Source organism: Anopheles gambiae, chromosome 2 (assembly GCF_943734735.2).
Source record: "Anopheles gambiae chromosome 2, idAnoGambNW_F1_1, whole genome shotgun sequence".
NCBI lineage: Eukaryota > Metazoa > Arthropoda > Insecta > Diptera > Culicidae > Anopheles > Anopheles gambiae.
In genome coordinates, this window is record NC_064601.1 from 56,766,964 (window position 1) to 56,783,470 (window position 16,507).

At 42.0% G+C, this 16,507-nt stretch overlaps 5 protein-coding genes across 8 annotated transcripts; 3 read left to right on the forward strand and 2 right to left on the reverse strand.

Annotated features, from left to right (window-relative positions):
• The first annotated feature begins 83 nt into the window (after positions 1-83).
• Positions 84-3,479, forward strand: LOC1275906 (src substrate cortactin). Of its 4 annotated transcripts, none has more exons than XM_061650358.1 (7): positions 84-577; positions 653-1,301; positions 1,389-1,499; positions 1,719-1,976; positions 2,047-2,184; positions 2,266-2,667; positions 2,739-3,479. In XM_061650358.1, the coding sequence occupies exons 2-7, from the start codon at positions 726-728 to the stop codon at positions 2,817-2,819; spliced, it is 1,566 nt and encodes a 521-aa protein (XP_061506342.1). In that variant the 5' UTR covers positions 84-577; positions 653-725; the 3' UTR covers positions 2,820-3,479. The 4 variants fall into 4 exon arrangements, with proteins under 4 accessions (XP_061506342.1, XP_061506344.1, XP_061506343.1 ...); XM_061650359.1 differs by having other exon boundaries at positions 348-577; positions 2,269-2,667; XM_061650360.1 differs by lacking the exon at positions 1,389-1,499 and having other exon boundaries at positions 104-577.
• A 212-nt stretch (positions 3,480-3,691) lies between these two features.
• LOC1275905 (ER membrane protein complex subunit 7 homolog) lies at positions 3,692-4,736 on the reverse strand. Its single transcript, XM_315192.6, has 2 exons — positions 3,991-4,736; positions 3,692-3,901 (listed from the first exon to the last, which is right to left on the reverse strand). The coding sequence occupies exons 1-2, from the start codon at positions 4,561-4,563 to the stop codon at positions 3,767-3,769; spliced, it is 708 nt and encodes a 235-aa protein (XP_315192.4). The 5' UTR covers positions 4,564-4,736; the 3' UTR covers positions 3,692-3,766.
• Positions 4,737-4,859: 123 nt separating this feature from the next.
• LOC1275904 (uncharacterized) lies at positions 4,860-5,319 on the forward strand. The gene has a single exon (XM_315191.5). The coding sequence runs from the start codon at positions 4,860-4,862 to the stop codon at positions 5,229-5,231; it is 372 nt and encodes a 123-aa protein (XP_315191.4). The 3' UTR covers positions 5,232-5,319.
• LOC5667699 (scaffold protein salvador) lies at positions 5,248-8,395 on the reverse strand. Its single transcript, XM_061650345.1, has 6 exons — positions 8,211-8,395; positions 7,954-8,131; positions 6,286-7,819; positions 5,884-6,059; positions 5,684-5,816; positions 5,248-5,622 (listed from the first exon to the last, which is right to left on the reverse strand). The coding sequence occupies exons 2-6, from the start codon at positions 8,039-8,041 to the stop codon at positions 5,580-5,582; spliced, it is 1,974 nt and encodes a 657-aa protein (XP_061506329.1). The 5' UTR covers positions 8,042-8,131; positions 8,211-8,395; the 3' UTR covers positions 5,248-5,579.
• Positions 8,396-8,434: 39 nt separating this feature from the next.
• Positions 8,435-9,451, forward strand: LOC1275902 (calmodulin). The gene is made up of 4 exons (XM_315188.6): positions 8,435-8,576; positions 8,656-8,686; positions 8,800-9,113; positions 9,213-9,451. The coding sequence occupies exons 1-4, from the start codon at positions 8,574-8,576 to the stop codon at positions 9,312-9,314; spliced, it is 450 nt and encodes a 149-aa protein (XP_315188.4). The 5' UTR covers positions 8,435-8,573; the 3' UTR covers positions 9,315-9,451.
• Positions 9,452-16,507: the final 7,056 nt, after the last annotated feature.

Below are 16,507 nucleotides of genomic sequence, written 5' to 3' on the forward strand. Positions count from 1 at the left end.
CAATGTACCGAAAATGGAGGCTTAGTGCAACGGTAAAGTAGATGAAAAAATAAATATTTTTCTGAACATTGCAATTTACGCACAGAATGATTCTGCTCTATTCAGCGAACAAGTTGCACATGATCGCACCCGAGTTGGTGTGTTGTATTAACTGCTATTGCTGTGCTAATGCAGGATGATGTTCGCGACTGTATAGGCCTTCATCGAACGAGTGTATCTAATTTATAAAGTGCAAAAATAAGGTGAAATCCTCCTTCATAAATAAAGAATTCAAAAAGCCTTAAATTACATATTTAAAGTTTTGATCGCGTACATTCATTGCCATCAACGCTAGTCAAGTGAGCGTGATGTCTGCTGTCAAAATAGACTTTCCACTTTTTTTTATGCACAGCAAGTGTCAAACATCCCGGATCGAATATCTTCCTTGTTGTGTGGCAAACTATCACAGTTTTCAGCGGTTTTATCTATAGGAAATTAGAAATGTTGCTATAAGTACGATATTCAGTTAAATCCATTTGCCAACAGACAAGATTGTGACACTAACACTTACTTGAAGCGACATACATATCAATCATTGGTGAGTCAGCATCATCGCAAAGATAACACCGTTACGATGAATTTATCACCCCGCCCTGCTTCGGTGCATTTACAGGTTTGGATTCAATATTAGAGTGGCAAATATTACAGTTTCGGACAACAAGTGTGCTTGGTGGTAATATTTCACAATGTGGAAATCAACAGCAGGGCGCGACATTGATACAACCGGAGTGAACCAGGGCGAAGATGACGACTGGGAGACAGATCCCGATTTTGTGAACGATGTTAGCGAACAAGAGCAGCGATGGGGCTCTAAAACAGTCGAAGGGAGCGGCCGGAACGCAGCTGCTATCGATATGCAGCAGCTCCGCGAGGAAACGGAGCGAGCTGATTCGGAAAAGAAACGCAAAGAGGGCCCAAAAGCATCGCACGGGTATGGTGGAAAGTTCGGCGTAGAGAAGGACCGAATGGACAAATCCGCTGTCGGCCACGAACACATCGAGAAAGTGGAGAAACATGCCTCCCAGAAGGATTACGTGTCCGGGTTCGGCGGTAAGTTCGGAGTGCAGAAAGATCGCGTTGATAAGTCAGCCCACGGATGGGACCACGTTGAGAAGGTTGACAAACACGAGTCGCAGAAGGATTACAAGACCGGCTTCGGGGGGAAGTTTGGAGTACAGCAGGACCGTCAAGATAAATCGGCGGTTGGGTGGGATCATATTGAAGCTCCACAGAAGCACGAAAGTCAAATCGATCACAAAGTGGTAAGTTGTGGAATGTTAATGCAAACACAAAAGAAAACAATTACTGATTTTGGTAGCTTCCTTGTTTCATCGTGTTGTGGCCAATAGGGCTTCGGAGGAAAGTTTGGTGTTCAGACCGATCGAAAGGATAAGTCAGCCTTCGGTTGGGATCATGTAGAGAAGCCACAAATGCACGAAAGCCAGCTCGATCACAAAATTGTGAGTAAATTCTACTACGACTAGCATAAACTATTGCTTCGTTGCTTCGTGCACTTTGCTATAACACTTCGAGCGGTGGTAGGCTTGGCGTTTTGGGTGGCGGCATTAAATCCACTTTCACATACTTTTTTCACAAGGCCCCTATGTTTACTGTATTTGTTTGCTTAGTCATTGCTCATTTGCGTAGATTAAAATGGCAGTTTTGTATTGTTTCTACAGGGTTTCGGTGGCAAGTTTGGAGTGCAAAATGATCGAATGGATAAGTCTGCTGTTGGGTTCCAGGAACAAGATAAAATTGGAACTAACTATACGAAAGTAAAACCAGACATAGGTTCCGCAAAGCCGTCAAATTTGCGAGCTAAATTTGAAAATTTCGCTGCTACCGCTGAGGAAGAGGCTCGGAAGCGTGCCGATGAGCAAAAACGATTGCGCGAAGAAAAGGATCGGTGCGATCGTGAAGAGGCCGCGAAACGCTTGGTAAATTGCAGAGTACTAACATTTTTGCCGAATTTTGGAATAACTAACTAATGCCGTTTTTGCGCGACAGAATCATTCGGCAGAATCAGCTGAACCCAAAAAGCCGGAAAGAAAAGGACCCATAAACACGGGTAGGGAAGCCGGCGTCAGCAGTGCAATAAGCAATTTTAACAATCCGCAGGAGAATATAACAAAGGAAAAAACGAGAGTAAGTTAATAAAGGCATGCAGGCTGCCAAGATAAATCGGCGGTTCGTATGCGAGAAGTATCAATATTCTAACCTTTTCAGAAGGATCCAATTGTGCTCCCTAAGCAGGATGAACCACCCAAGTTTGTACAACCGGATGTTATTCCTTCGTCCGACTCTACGTCGGTGCCAACAGCCAAAACAAAAGAGGACCAACCGGAAGAATCTGCTGGCCATGCAGTGCAGGAACCGCTGCCAGTTGCGCGTACATCCTACAGCGCAACGCCGATTGCAGTTGAAGAAACCGATGAAGCACCAGTCACAGACAGTACTGCACATCAAGAACAAACGACGGATACTGTACCGGTACAGGATGACGTTGAAGAGTTTATTCTTTCCCCGGACAATCCCGGAATTCAGGCCATTGCTTTGTACGATTATCAAGCCGCAGCAGATGATGAAATATCGTTTGATCCTGACGATAAAATAACGCACATCGAAATGGTAAATCCCGGCATAGAACTAAATGAAAGTCGAATGTATTGAATACAGTTTTCCTTTGTCTCACGTTTCAGATTGATGAAGGTTGGTGGCGAGGATGGTGCAATAATAAGTATGGCTTATTTCCAGCAAATTACGTACAGTTGCTGCAATGAATGTTTGTAACAGTCATAGCTAAAAAATTTTTGTTTTTTTTTTTTTAATATTGTGCAGGAATTCTTTTCAATATATTTTGCGTATCATATTTAAAGGCCGTAAAAATAGTGGCAGAATACATTCCTTGCATTTTTTTTATTCATGTCCTCGTTCTTCCCTATCATTACTATTTGAATAGTAAAGGCCTTGACAATGTCATAATCTATTATAGTTTGAGCATTTTTTTGCTACACATTTGGTTTAGTCGTACCTATCGCCAGTGGCGGATTAGCACGAGCGGAAGCCCTACGCGGACACAAGAATGTAGGCCTATCTGAGAAGGTGTATGAGAAATTCTAAGCTAGAAGGATTTTTAAGCAAATTTACTAGAGTGCGGGGGGTGGGTTCTCCTTTCCGGGGCACCATGTGGTCGCTTAGTTTGCGTAGTGCTTATCCACCCCTGCCTATCGCGTTATATCGTAATGAGTAGAAAACTCGCTAACGAAAATGGTGAAGCTGCCAAATCACCTGCATATTACGGTATATTTGCAATTTAATTCTCCAAGTTAGATCAGCAGGGTGCTAATCGTTGACATTTAACATGTTTCAAGGATAATATCAACATAGCTATTCATTTGTATCGAAATAGTTACGAAATAAAATCGATTGATTCTGCAGAATATGAATACGTGCAAAGAACGCATATCACAATCCTTATTTGGGTTTTTTTTTTCTCTATTGTTTCATTCGGATTGCTGGCTATTTATAAGCGTGTTAATCTTTATACTAATGTTATGCTCCAGAAGCAATTCATTTTGCCGTTGTAGGAGAGTAATATTGAATGTTAGATGCTATTTACATAGGAACAAAGTATAATGAATATTGAATTAAATTACACTATCTATAAATTTGTCAAATTTATTTGTAGCAACGAGCATTGACATTAGCTTGCTCGATACATGGATTATTAATTTTTCTTTTTGCTTTGCTTTGGTTTGGCTTTGTCTTTGTCTTTTCCCGCTTTGGCTGCAGCGGCAGCCGCAGAACCGCTCGTGAAGTAGGACGTTAGCATTTCACTGAATTCAGGCAAATCATTCGTCATCTAAAAGAAACGATTGTGTTTGTATTTTTATTCGTGTAACGTATTTAGCCGGGCATCTAGAACACAGGTAGAATAAAAGCTCAACTTACCTTTGATAAGTTCAAATTTTCCATTTCCTTCTTCGTCTCTGGATCGCTCATGATTTTCGGCAGAATGAGCATGATACCCAGAGGAAGAATCATCATTAACACCATCGGATTAAACAGAAAATCAGTTATCTTCCATTGCTCCCGTTGCTGGAAGTACCGGAATCGAGTAAGCGCCTTCAACTTCAAGGGATAGGGCAGCTGCAGCACTTGAGATGGCTGAACGTAATTCAGTTTACGAGCCCGAAACTTTCCTTTTGGATTGATTTCTACCCTCACGGGTTCGTAGAAATAGTCGGGGTTTACGATCTCGACCACATAGCTACCTGATGGCACTGAGCTAATCAGAAAGCTGCCGTCTTCACGAAGAAATCCCTTGTATTCACCACCGTTGATGGATATTTGTGTATCTAGCTGCCAGGCAAGATCCGGATCTCCTCCATACAATTCGGGCGGATACACCCTACCTTCGATTGCATATCGTGCGGTATCGTCGAACTCTTCCACTCCATGATCGGCTAGTGCATATTGCCTGCCCAGCAATGTGATAACCAATAAAGATAGTACTATTTTCATTATTAAATCCAAGCTCGTGACTCTCTGTAATTGATTTTTGCCTTGTGTCAGCTCTATTCGCAAATTTCCGTGACACCGTTTCTACGCAACACCTCTTCTGCGAAAGGCGCTAAAGACATTTGATAAAGAGTACAATGCAGTTTCGCTAGCGATTTTCCCAGAAAACGTGCCGTGTAGAAACGGTGTGAGATATGTCAGATAGCCGTCACTGTACTTATGCAACAACAAAAACGGATGACAGCAGATTGTTGTGAATTGGTAAATAAATTGTTCACCAAAATAGGAATCGCCGAAGAATGACCCTGTTTCAACAGCCACGCTGGTTGCGAAGATGGATACGACGCAGAACAAATCCAATAGCACTGGACCGGGCACATCTTTGGAAGAGTCGCTTGAGCTTGTTCTACGCTGTAGTAGCTTGGAATGCGTTCGGAGGTGTTTGTTACATGATCTATACCGGGCGTAACGATTGGGCCAAATTCTATGGTTACAAAACCGACGAAGAAGCGCAACTACCACAGGCTATTCGTTTCGCAAAGCAGTTAAATCTGCCGAACGCAAAGGTGGTCAAGCTAAGCGGGCTAACGAAAACGGACGAATACGAGCTGAAGGATCATCACGTAATTCGCTCTGCCGATAGTACGTCCACGTCTAGTGTAGTAAGCTAAGGAAAACCAAGGAAAATCGTATGGAAAGAGTACTTTATTCGTAAAATAAAATAAAAAAAAAACGTTTAAAAATGTAGTGAAATATGAAGGATATGTAGTAATCGGTTTCTTGTTGCTATCTTCAATATTAAATATATTTAATAATGATACACAATGCTGATACCCCGTCGGATAAATATGTCAACTCAAGGCACAGAGGAACATTCACAAGCCTTTTACACCTAATATTTGAGTGATGTTTTAAATTCTCATGATGAATATGCCTCATTGCTCATGCAAATTTTCGATGAAGGAACTGGTTGATATCACAATTTTAAAGCACTGGTACATAAGTTCCATCCAGTCCGATTAAATCCTTCGGAGCTCCTGCATTCGTGAGTGTATCTGTATCCTGCAATGAAAGATAATGCGAATTACGAATCACTTACTTGAAGGTGTACCTCTCTACCTACCTGATCACTTCGTATTTGGCAACGATAATGTTGCATTCTTGTCGATACAACTTTTTCATTATGCCAAGGAAATCTTCTAGTTGCTGTAGCTGAAACATGTCCCATTTGATAATGTGATCTTTCTCCGAGGAGGCTAAAATTCATTAAAAAAGGTTTAATGATACCAACAAAAGGAATATACTACACTACAAAGCACTTACATTTTGCATAGAGAAACAGCCACTCAGGGACTTTTTCTGTGTTGTAAGGGTTTGCCGGAACAAGGGCACTGTGACGAGAGAAATGGGACACAATCGGACGCGGAATTTCCACCGGTGGCCCATGTGGTAAAAAGCAGGAGGTCAGGTAAGGCAAAGTCTGTTCCGCAGTAATATAGCTAATGAAGAGAAACAATTGGAACGTTTGAATTGGATAAATTCAATTACATAATTAAGGACCAAGTGATTGGCGAACTTTTGGATAGCAACAAGATAAACTAATTCAAATGGTTCCTAAACACATAGCTACGATATTTATGTAGAACTTAGAGAATGGTATCTTTGCCTTTATGTTATACCTTCACTCAGTGGTATAATAGCTATCCCAACGGAGAGTTTACTTACTTGAAAATGGTTCCATATCGAGCCGCCTCTATCCGCTGCCAACCTGTCGGTAGAGCCTTTCGATCAAGCGGATGTGCCCAGTGGGTCGTTTTGGTGTTATGATCAATATAATATTTTCTTCCTCTTAACGTGTAATCCACTGACCAGCCAGGTGGCAGCATTAATTCATCTTCGCTACTGTCTCCTTCAGGTTGCTGGCCAGCGGGACCCTGAGTAATACCTCGTTGTGCTGCAACCGAACTGCCAGCAACACCAGTAGGGCCGATGCGAGCGGTGCGTAAAATAACTTCTCCGTACGTAACACCATTAGGTTTGCCACTGCCAACTATCATATTGGAGTAAAGCGGTTGCGTTTGGGCCTGAAGAGAGGAAGCTTGCAATGCTTGTGATTGTGTGAGACCAGGGCTGTCACTGCTTCCAGACTCTCCCGTAGCTTGGCCAGCGACACAAACATTCGAATATAACGATTGGTGCGAAGAATTGTTACTACTATAGTTCTGATAAAGCGTGCCGGAGTTTGTGTTACTGTAAATCGGCGATTCGGGGCGACCAATCAATCGGGATTGGTTTTCGTAAATGGGGTACAAATGATCCTGTTGTGCTGTTTCTGATTGGTGCTGACTTTGCGGTTGTTGCGATGAAGACGAGTGCTGAGGCGGTTGCCGGGTAGAATAGTGACGTATAAACAAGGTTTGCTCGTTAGTCAAGCTGTTTCCTGACGAACCGGATGCTGCTATAGGGCTACCATTTCGCAACAAATGCCCGAAATTGTCAAAACCATTTCTATGGTTGTTGGCGTGATGTTGGTTGTAAGACAGCTGCCTTTCAAAATTGGTAGCATATCGTTGGCCATTTAAAGCGTTATGATCCTGCTGTTGATCTTGATTTTGAAGTTGCTGCTGTTGGTCTTGCTGCTCCGGAAGTTCGAGGATTTCCAAATGCTCCTGGCGCTGTTGCTCTTGACGTTGATCCTTTTGGTGCTGCTGTGACGCTTGGCGTTGTAGATGCTGCTGCTGTAATTGTTTTTGTTCGTGCTCTTCTTGTAGAAACATTTGCTGCTGCTGCTGTTTTTGCAATCGGTACTGGTTCGCTTCACTTTGCTGCATCAGGATCTGATCAATCGTATCGATGTCCACATAGTTTCCGTGGCTATTGTTGTTTCTCACATCGTTCATCGGAACAGATGCAATGCCCATGTTTGAGGTCGGGGTTTTAACCAAAATTAAGGGAAGTTGTTTTGCATTTCCGTTCATCAAACTGATTCCACTAGGTTCAGTGTTTGGACTTATACTGACAAACTTGTGAGCTAAGTTCGGAACATTATTGCTAGGGGTATACTTTCCCTCGTGACCCAGACCTCCCACTTTTGTCAATACCTTGGAATTGCCAAATTTTTGCAGATTCTGAATATTACTACTATTAGCAGTCAGCGGCTGTCCAGGTGGTTGGCCGGGATTGGAGACGACTTGTTGGGAGGTGCGCCTAGCTTTAGCTAGCTTGCTTTTGTTTTGCTCTGTAGTCCAAACGTTGACGGCTACAAATAAACGTTGCAAAATTGTATTAGGTCATTGATTTTTCCCAGCTACTAGCATGCAATAAGAAACGATGTGCACTTGGTACATTTCGATATTTAAGATACGTTTCTTTATTTAGCACCACTATACTCACTTGGAATTTCCGGAGGGGTATCTTTTTTCACGTATTTACCTACCACACCTTCTTTAATAGACTTATCCTTACTCTTCCTGGACAACATTCCGATGCTGCTTACTGAATGATGATATAGGTAGATAATGTAGGATTCAATGATTTGTTTTGATCCCAAATCGAGCTACTTTCCCGAAACCTTTTTACCAAAGCAGAACGCATAGAAAAATAATTAGCAAGGCTTGTACACACAGCACAATGTTTTGACAGCTACTCACGAAGCGGCGTCGTTTCCGTGGTTATTTGTTCGACCATTTGTTTTATGTAACAGTAGGTAAACAAAAATATTTTTCATTAATTTTACATAATATATATATATGGGAAAATACTGAAAGCTCAAGAAGCTTCCAATTTGCATAAAAAAATATTAAAGGAATATCCGTGTACTTTATGCACAGTGTGATCGTAATCGTGCGCAAGAAATCGGACAAAACGGTTTGACAGCGATGGGGATGAAAAAAGGTGAAACAGCGCTGCTTGATTCGTAGTTCAGAAAAGCTAAACGAAGCGTATCAACAAGTTAATTGTAGGCTTTCAAAACGATATTTTCCATATTTGTTAACAACCGTACTTGCTCTACAATGGTTTGTATATTTCTATTACGAATTAATTTCATTTGATCCTATAAAAGATACAAAAATCTTTTGCTTAATCATTTTCCAGGCCCGTTATTTCAAGGAACAAGATATTGATGGTACGTGTCCAGTTTTGTGAAATACTGGATCTAAAAAAAAACAACATGGTGTTTTGTTGTAACATAGATTGAAAAAAACTGTTTTTTTTTTTTGTGTTTTCTTTGATTTACAGAGTTTCGCGAGTGTTTTTACTTGTTTGCCCGTTCGGGTCACATTACTACGTTGGATGAGCTGACGGTAATAATGCGTTCGCTGGGACTTTCTCCCACCATTCAAGAGTTGACCCAGTATCTGAAGAAGAAAAATGGCCGTATGAGCTTTGCAGACTTTCTTGAAGTCATGCATCAGCATTCACGAGTGGAAAATCTTCCCGACGAGGTAATACAGGCGTTCAAAGCAGGTGACAAAACAGGTCGAGGTACAATACCAGCTCGGCAGCTACGTCACCTTCTTCAGAATTGGGGCGAAGGGCTATCGTTTCGTGAGGTAAGTGTAAAGCTCCACCAGGAAGAGGTTCTGGATACCCTTATCTTATCTCAACCTTCTTCTATCGATTTCATTCTGCGACTGGTAACATCGTACTAGGTTGATAATATATTTCGTGAAGCAAATGTTTCAAGCAACGGCCATGTGCGGTACACCGATTTCGTCCGAGTAGCATGCGCTCCGGTTCCCGATTATTATTGATGTATTGTGGAAAGATGAGCAGTTAATATTTCAATCAATTTTTAAAAGTTACAATAATTTATATTCCATTATTCTCCGTAACAAAATTGATGTTGCTATAAGATTCAATTAAATACATCCATATATTTATTCCCTTAGCTGCATTTTATGTACATTTCTATAAAAAAGGAAACGAACGAGAAACTCCTAATAATAGGTAATAGTAAGTCATTTCCAGTGAATATCACCAAGTTATGTTTAAACTTTTACGATTCACGTTTGGAAAAGGTGTACATCAACACAAATTTATTGTTTTGCACCTTGATTCCTGCAATAGTGTCCGAATAAAAAAAAAAAAAAAGAAATACATTTGGCACACAATAACATACAGAAACAGCAAGTGGTCGTCAATTAGACGCATTATTTCCGAGATGAATGATTGTCTACCAATTCATGTGCATAAATTAGTGATGGGATCCGAAAGTGATGGGAATAGTTCCGTAACTGAACGAACCTGCCAAAGGAGAAAAACGCAGAACGCAGGATCAAGATAACCTGTACTGGTTATGCTTTTCAGTTGATCACTTTAAATATGCATCACTTTAAAGCAGTAGTCGTCAACCTTTTAAGGTAAAGGGCCAAATTTTGTAAATGATCGTGTGCCGCGGGCCAGGAGAAAGCGATTTATTTATTTATTTATTTATTTTTGCACATAAATAAATTATTACATTATAAAATGTTAGAAATCTAATACAGTGAAATCTCTCTAAGGTGAATCTTCAAGGGACCGTCAGCTTAGAGAGATATTCACGTTGAGGAAAATTGATGAAGGTGTTGCTATGAAGTATCCAAGAACTATGGGAAAACATGGCCTCCTTTGACCAATATTTTTATGAACCAAAAATTCATCTTCATCTTTTTTTAAATTTCGGCTGCCAAATCGCATATGCAGCTTGAAGAGACGTAAAATGTATGGAACAAGGACTGTGTAGGAACGAGGTCAAGTAATATAGAACGATTTGACAAGTAGCCAAAAGTTCGTTACAGGCAGTTTGACATCTAAGAGTCTTTTACGATTCAAATTTTAATTGTGATAAAAATGTTAAATCGGTCCAATCATCAGAAGAAAATTGTAAATTGGTTGTTGAATGTTTCACCAAATGTATTGATGCCTCTTTTAATAATAATGGTTTAAGGGTTTGATAAGTTTTCCAGGGCTTTCTGCTGTCAAAGGGCATCCAAGATGGCCAAAGCGATTTTGGCAAATACTTGACCTCGTTCCTACACAGTTCTTGTAGTCATTTGTGGAATCCAATATCCGCCATCAAGGCTAAATAATGACGACTTCAAACTAATTAATAACTAACAAATAAAAAATCATTCATGAAAAACCTAATTAAACTAGTCTTGACCTAGCAAAACATAAACGAAAAAACACAGGTAGAGCGTAGAGATTATCATAAACTTAGAGAAAAAAGAGTAAAAGAAAACTAAGAAGAAGAATTAAAGAAAATTAGAAGAAAGAAGTTGAGCCGGTCTCGTAGTACAGTCGTCAACTCGTACGACTTAACAACATTCCTGTCATGGGTTCAATCCCCAAATAGACCGCGCCGCCATACGTAGGACTGACTATCCTGCTATGGGGGGGGGGGAATCAATTAGTCACTGAAAGCCAAAGCCCACAAGTGGGTACAGGCAGGCCTTGACCGACATCGGTTGTTGAGCCGAAGAAGAAGAAGAGAAGAAGAAAGAAGTGACGAAAATTAGAAGAAACGGTCACGTGGGCGCGGGGCCAGTCACCCAGTCTTATGTATCACCAGACTACGGAAAGCACCAGGAATTATCGAAACGGAACCAACAATACCGGCCCTACGCAATGCCCCAGGACTACTTTTAAAATGGGCTCATGGAACGTACGCACTCTAAGCGAAGCCGGAACCTTGAAAAAACTTTATGATGCCCTAGCCACACTGAGCATGGACCTCGTAGCTCTACATAAGATTCGGTGGCTAGGGAACGGTGTACACAACAGGCGTGGTAAGCATTGCTACGACATTTACTACAGCTGCCACGACCGCCACCGCGTGCTCGGAACGGGTTTTGCCATAGCTCCCCGGTTGAAACCCGCAATCATGGATTTCAAGGCTATAAACGATAGGCTATGCACCCTGCGCATGCGAGGCAAATACTATAATATAAGCCTCATAAACGTTCACGCCCCTACCGAAGAGAAAGAGGAAGAGGAGAAGGACCTGTTTTACGGATCTCATAATCATCCTGGGGGACTTGGGAACGCAAAAGTCGGTAGGGAGCCAATGTACCGCCAATACACTGGCTGTCACAGTCTGCATGAGCACAGTAGCGATAATGGTAGTAGATTGGTCCGTTTCGCCGCAGCAAACAATCTGGTTGTTGGAAGTACCAAATTTGCGCGCAAAAAATACATAAGGTCCATACCATACCCTCAACCAGATCGACCACGTGTTATTACAGGGTTTCGAATCATATAAGGGAATAGTCCAATCACTTAGGGCAATGTTGTAAATCGGTAGGGGAATGTTGCAAGCAAGCTGTGGATGTTTGCAATCATATAGGGGAGTGTTGCAATCGATTAGGGGAATTTTGCAAGCGTACTGTAGAGCTTACCTCGATGAGATCAACCTTAGGCCGACGCTGCGTCCGCTTTTGGTGCTACTGTTGTTGTTGCTGCTGCTGCTGCTACTGTTGTTGTTGCTGCTGCTGCTGCTGTTGTTGTTCCTGTTGCTGAGCGGGTGGCTTACCGGTGCTCCACAAGCGGTATTTGCGACGAACAACCTCGGAGAAACTGCCCTGTTCATCATCCTCGTCAGAGTCGGTTAGTTGCATCACGTTGGCGCGCGTTGAATTGGACGACGTAGAATGTTAGGGCTCCTGCTGCTGTCGAGTCTGTTGTTGCTGCTCCTGATGGTGCTGCTTTTGCCCCTGCTTCTTGCCAATGGCTTGAACCAAGAGCGCATTCAACGACTCGCACTCGCGTTGATGGTCAGCCCGAAGCTTCTCTTCCCGATGTTCAGCTTCTTGTTGCCACCTCGCGAGCAAGAGACGCGTCTGCGCCATCTCCTCATGTAGGCGCGCGTTCTCCGTCTGTGATATAGCGAGCATATCCTTCATCGCTTTCACCGCTTCACGGAGCTCAAACAAGTCCGGGAAGTAGCTGACTTCGTAGTGCCAGCCATACTAGGACGCTAGGAAGCCAACACGATGCTGCTAGTTGTCTTTGCCATGGTAGCGGTACATACTCTGGTTTGGAGGCCGCGTGATCGAGTGTTTGATATTGTGGTGGATTTTGTCTTATCTGGTTTTCTTATGAACCGTAGTAATGTCTGATTACCACCGGCGCCCCTTGAGAGAACTCCATTCGCCGGCTCCAAACGCTGCCGACATTACACCGGTCGCCAACTGCCGATTCAAAAATGCCCCACACCTTCTGGATCCTCGGACAGATCGTATAAAATAAATTTTATCTTTCAATCCTGCGGCTTGTTTTGATTTCCTCCCAGTTGTGTGCCGTGTGTGTATGTGTGAATGTTATTGAATTTGCGCAATAATATTCACCTATTTATACTGTGCTATTACATCGCTCTCACATAAACTTCACCTTTCTCTAGTAAAGATTACCAATAACAATCGACTTTTTTGTATCTTGGATCTACAACAATAGCTTTTATTAATATTAAGTAATGTTGTACAAACGGACCATACGATACGTCCTTTGCCTTAGCCGGTCGGGAGAGTAGAGAACGATCTGTCCCTAACAGATCGACAACCACAAACCTTATGCAATTCGTCAGTAGCTGCCATAAATCCATTAATGCTCGCTTTCAAGTAGATGTTATATACACTGATTTAAAAACCGCCTTCGATAGGATATCTCACGTCATATTACTAGCAAAACTCGACACACTTGGCCTTCCAGATCCTCTAGTTGCTTGGCTGAGATTATACCTAATGGATGGTTCCGTTAGGATGGTCCCCCATCTATCTAGATCCCTCCATGCTTCTTCTGGCGTCCCTTCCACGATCCTTCCTGCGGATAATCACCTGCTCTACGCGGACGACACCAAAATCTTTCGGCAAATCCAGGGACCAGACGACCATCGCATACTCCAGGCTTCACTAGAAGAATTCGATAACTGGTGCACGCGAAACTCCTTAACCATTTGTGTTGATAAGTGTGTTACCATCACCATCAGCCGTTCGCGCTCTCCAGTGCATTTCGACTACACGCTAAACGGGCAAACTTTGCAGAGAGTCGATTGTGTCAAGGACTTGGGTGTTTTCGTCAACGCGAAACTCACGTTTGAGCAACACCTTGATCACGTTGTGACAAGATGCAGTCAATTGTTAGGTTTAGTCGTTAACATGACTCGCGAGCTCTCTGACCCAATCTGCACCGAAACTCTTTATTGTGCTCTTATTCGGTCAGTGCTGGAGTATGGCAGCGTTGTGTGGTGGCCCTCCTCTGCTCGGGGGGTTGCGCGCTTGGAGTCTATCCAGCGTAGGGCTACCCCAACTCGACGACCGAATACGAAATGCTAGGCTGGCTTTTATCGTTGGGCTTCTCAACGGTAGCATCGATTGTCCGGTTTTGCTCTCATCGATACAGCTATACGTGCCTGCAAGAATCATCCGCCCTAGGGCGATGCTGGCCATCCCAGAGACAAAGACCGCCTTCGCCTCCCGAGACCCGTTTTTGCGTATATGTCTTGCTCTGATATGTCTGACAGACGAAGGCGCGAGACCGTGAGCGGTTTCGGACACTCCTGAGGCAGGCCAAGACCGCAAAGCGGTTGTAGCGCCGGATAAGTAAGTAAGTAAGTGTTGCTCTGAATGCGGCATCTGATGCGTATGAGCCCGGCATGACGATAGCAAATGTGTTGAGTTGTACAGGCGGTCCCCGAGATACACGGTACCTCTTATACGCGGATTCGGAGATACGCGGTTTTCTAAATTTGACAATTCTTTGAGCAAATTTTACTGATTTGACACATCAATTTCAAATTGCCAAATAATTTCCGTTTTGATCGAATGTTCAAAACTATTTCAAAACGTTTAAAACTGTTATATTCCGTCAGAATCATATCAAATAATTTATAAAGCGACTAAAATCGCCCCCTACTTGCAAAATTACACGAAAATAATTGATATTTTGGCTAAAAACCACGAGATTCGACTTACGCGGAAATTCGAGATACGCGGTATTTTGCGGCCGTTTTCGGTCCCCATTAACCGTGTATCTCGGGGACCGCCTGTATTAATTTACTTCGCGCCTCTCGCCAGAATCTTTAGCGTCTTGTTATTGTTGTGTAAAGCGTGTGACTATTTATGTTATATTCCTACCCCTTACATATATCGAGTGGGCTTAAGAGGTCCGTCGATCATTTTAATAAATACACAAATATACAAAATATACAAATCTCTTTATCCCGAAGCGCGTCGATCGTGCTTTCACGCACACGGTCGCCTAACATCGGGCGCATGACGAACTCTGTCAAGGCTTGTACAGGGTGGCTCTTAACACTCTTTAACAATTCAAACATAAAACTGGGTCAATTTTCACAACTTTTCAACAACAACGGTACGGAGTCAAGCAAGTACACACTTGTTTTCGGCTGTACACACACCTCCTATGGACACGAGTCTTGGACCATTCGAACGGATGATGCAAAAGCTCTAGGTGTGTCTGAGATGGAGTTTGGAGGAGAAGGAAGAACCACGAGCTTGCTTGTGTCTACATGAATGAGAGGCTGCAGCCAGAGACCGAGCATCCTGGAGATTAATTAATGAACGGGTAGAAGAGAGAGATTGTTGTAATCGTCTTAGTTATAAAAATAACAATCGATATTCGTTTAGTGTTAGTTATGTTGTTAGTGTTACATCCGGGAAATTTAACCGTAATTACGACCGTAGTGATTAATCCGCCAAGCCATATTACAATAATCATGGTTGAAAGAATTCGACGGAATAAAATGTTGAACTAAAAGACGTTTTGTAATTTTATACGAATAGGTTTTTCCCATCTTTCGAAATCAGGCAATTCCTTTCTCGAGCCGTATTTAATATTGCGATGGCAATTGACCACAACTATTCTACTATTAAAAGCACAACGCTTAACTTCAGTAACCCACTATACAGTTCATTTCAAGTCAAGACATTTTGTTGTTTTTATTTACACTATACTTATGAATTACACTAAACTGATTGAATTAATAGTTCACAACAGAAGCATATAGCGCATCTAATAATATTGATCTTCAACAAGCCCATAGAGTGCTAAGTTGTTTCTGTAGGGTTGAAATTATAATTTACCGGAGTGTCTAATTGTCTGGTAGAGCACTTTAATTGGCCATAAGAATAGCGTTATTCCAGGGACCGATAAACGGTGTTCAATGAATTAATGCGGAAGGCTTAACACGTCGTGCTGCACAAGTATTTAGTTGCGTAAAGTAGATCACAGTAGAGGTGTGCCAAATGAACCAGAACCGTATGGTTCAATCAGTTTACATGAAAATATTAATGAACCGGTTCACAAGAAAAGAACGCTATGGTTCTTTTGATATATCTGAAACTGAAGTGCAATCATTCATGATCATTTTGAAATAATGAACAAAAAAACCTTCAAAGCCATCCGCAAATTTAGAATAAAAACATGAAATGGCCGGCTTTAAACTGTTTGTGTGAATCGCTTTCTAGGGTCAAAAGGTAATATTGGTTTGCTTTTCATGCAATCAGACCAACGGATTGATTGGTAGTTCTACCGATTTTCGAATAGTGTACTGATTCACAGACTTTACATGTATTGCTGTTTGCAAAAGAACGAAAGAACCGAAATCACGTTCACGTTCACAGCAATGAACGTCTCGGTTCATTCACGTTCACTCAAAAGAGCCGAAATGCTCACCTCCAGATCACAGCATAAAGAAGATCATCAAAAATTCAACTACATACGTTCACTAAGATATGCCCAATGAAGCAGCGCAGCACCCAACACAGCAATTCATTGATTGCTACAAGTGTCATGCAGATGATTTACATAATTTTCTATGTTTTAAATATTAAAAGAAAACCAGACACATCACTTCTCAGATTTAATAGACCACTTACCGTTATTTCCGTTTATACCAGCTATCTAAAGTAAATCTAACTTACCACAATCCGTTTATGCCAGCTATCTA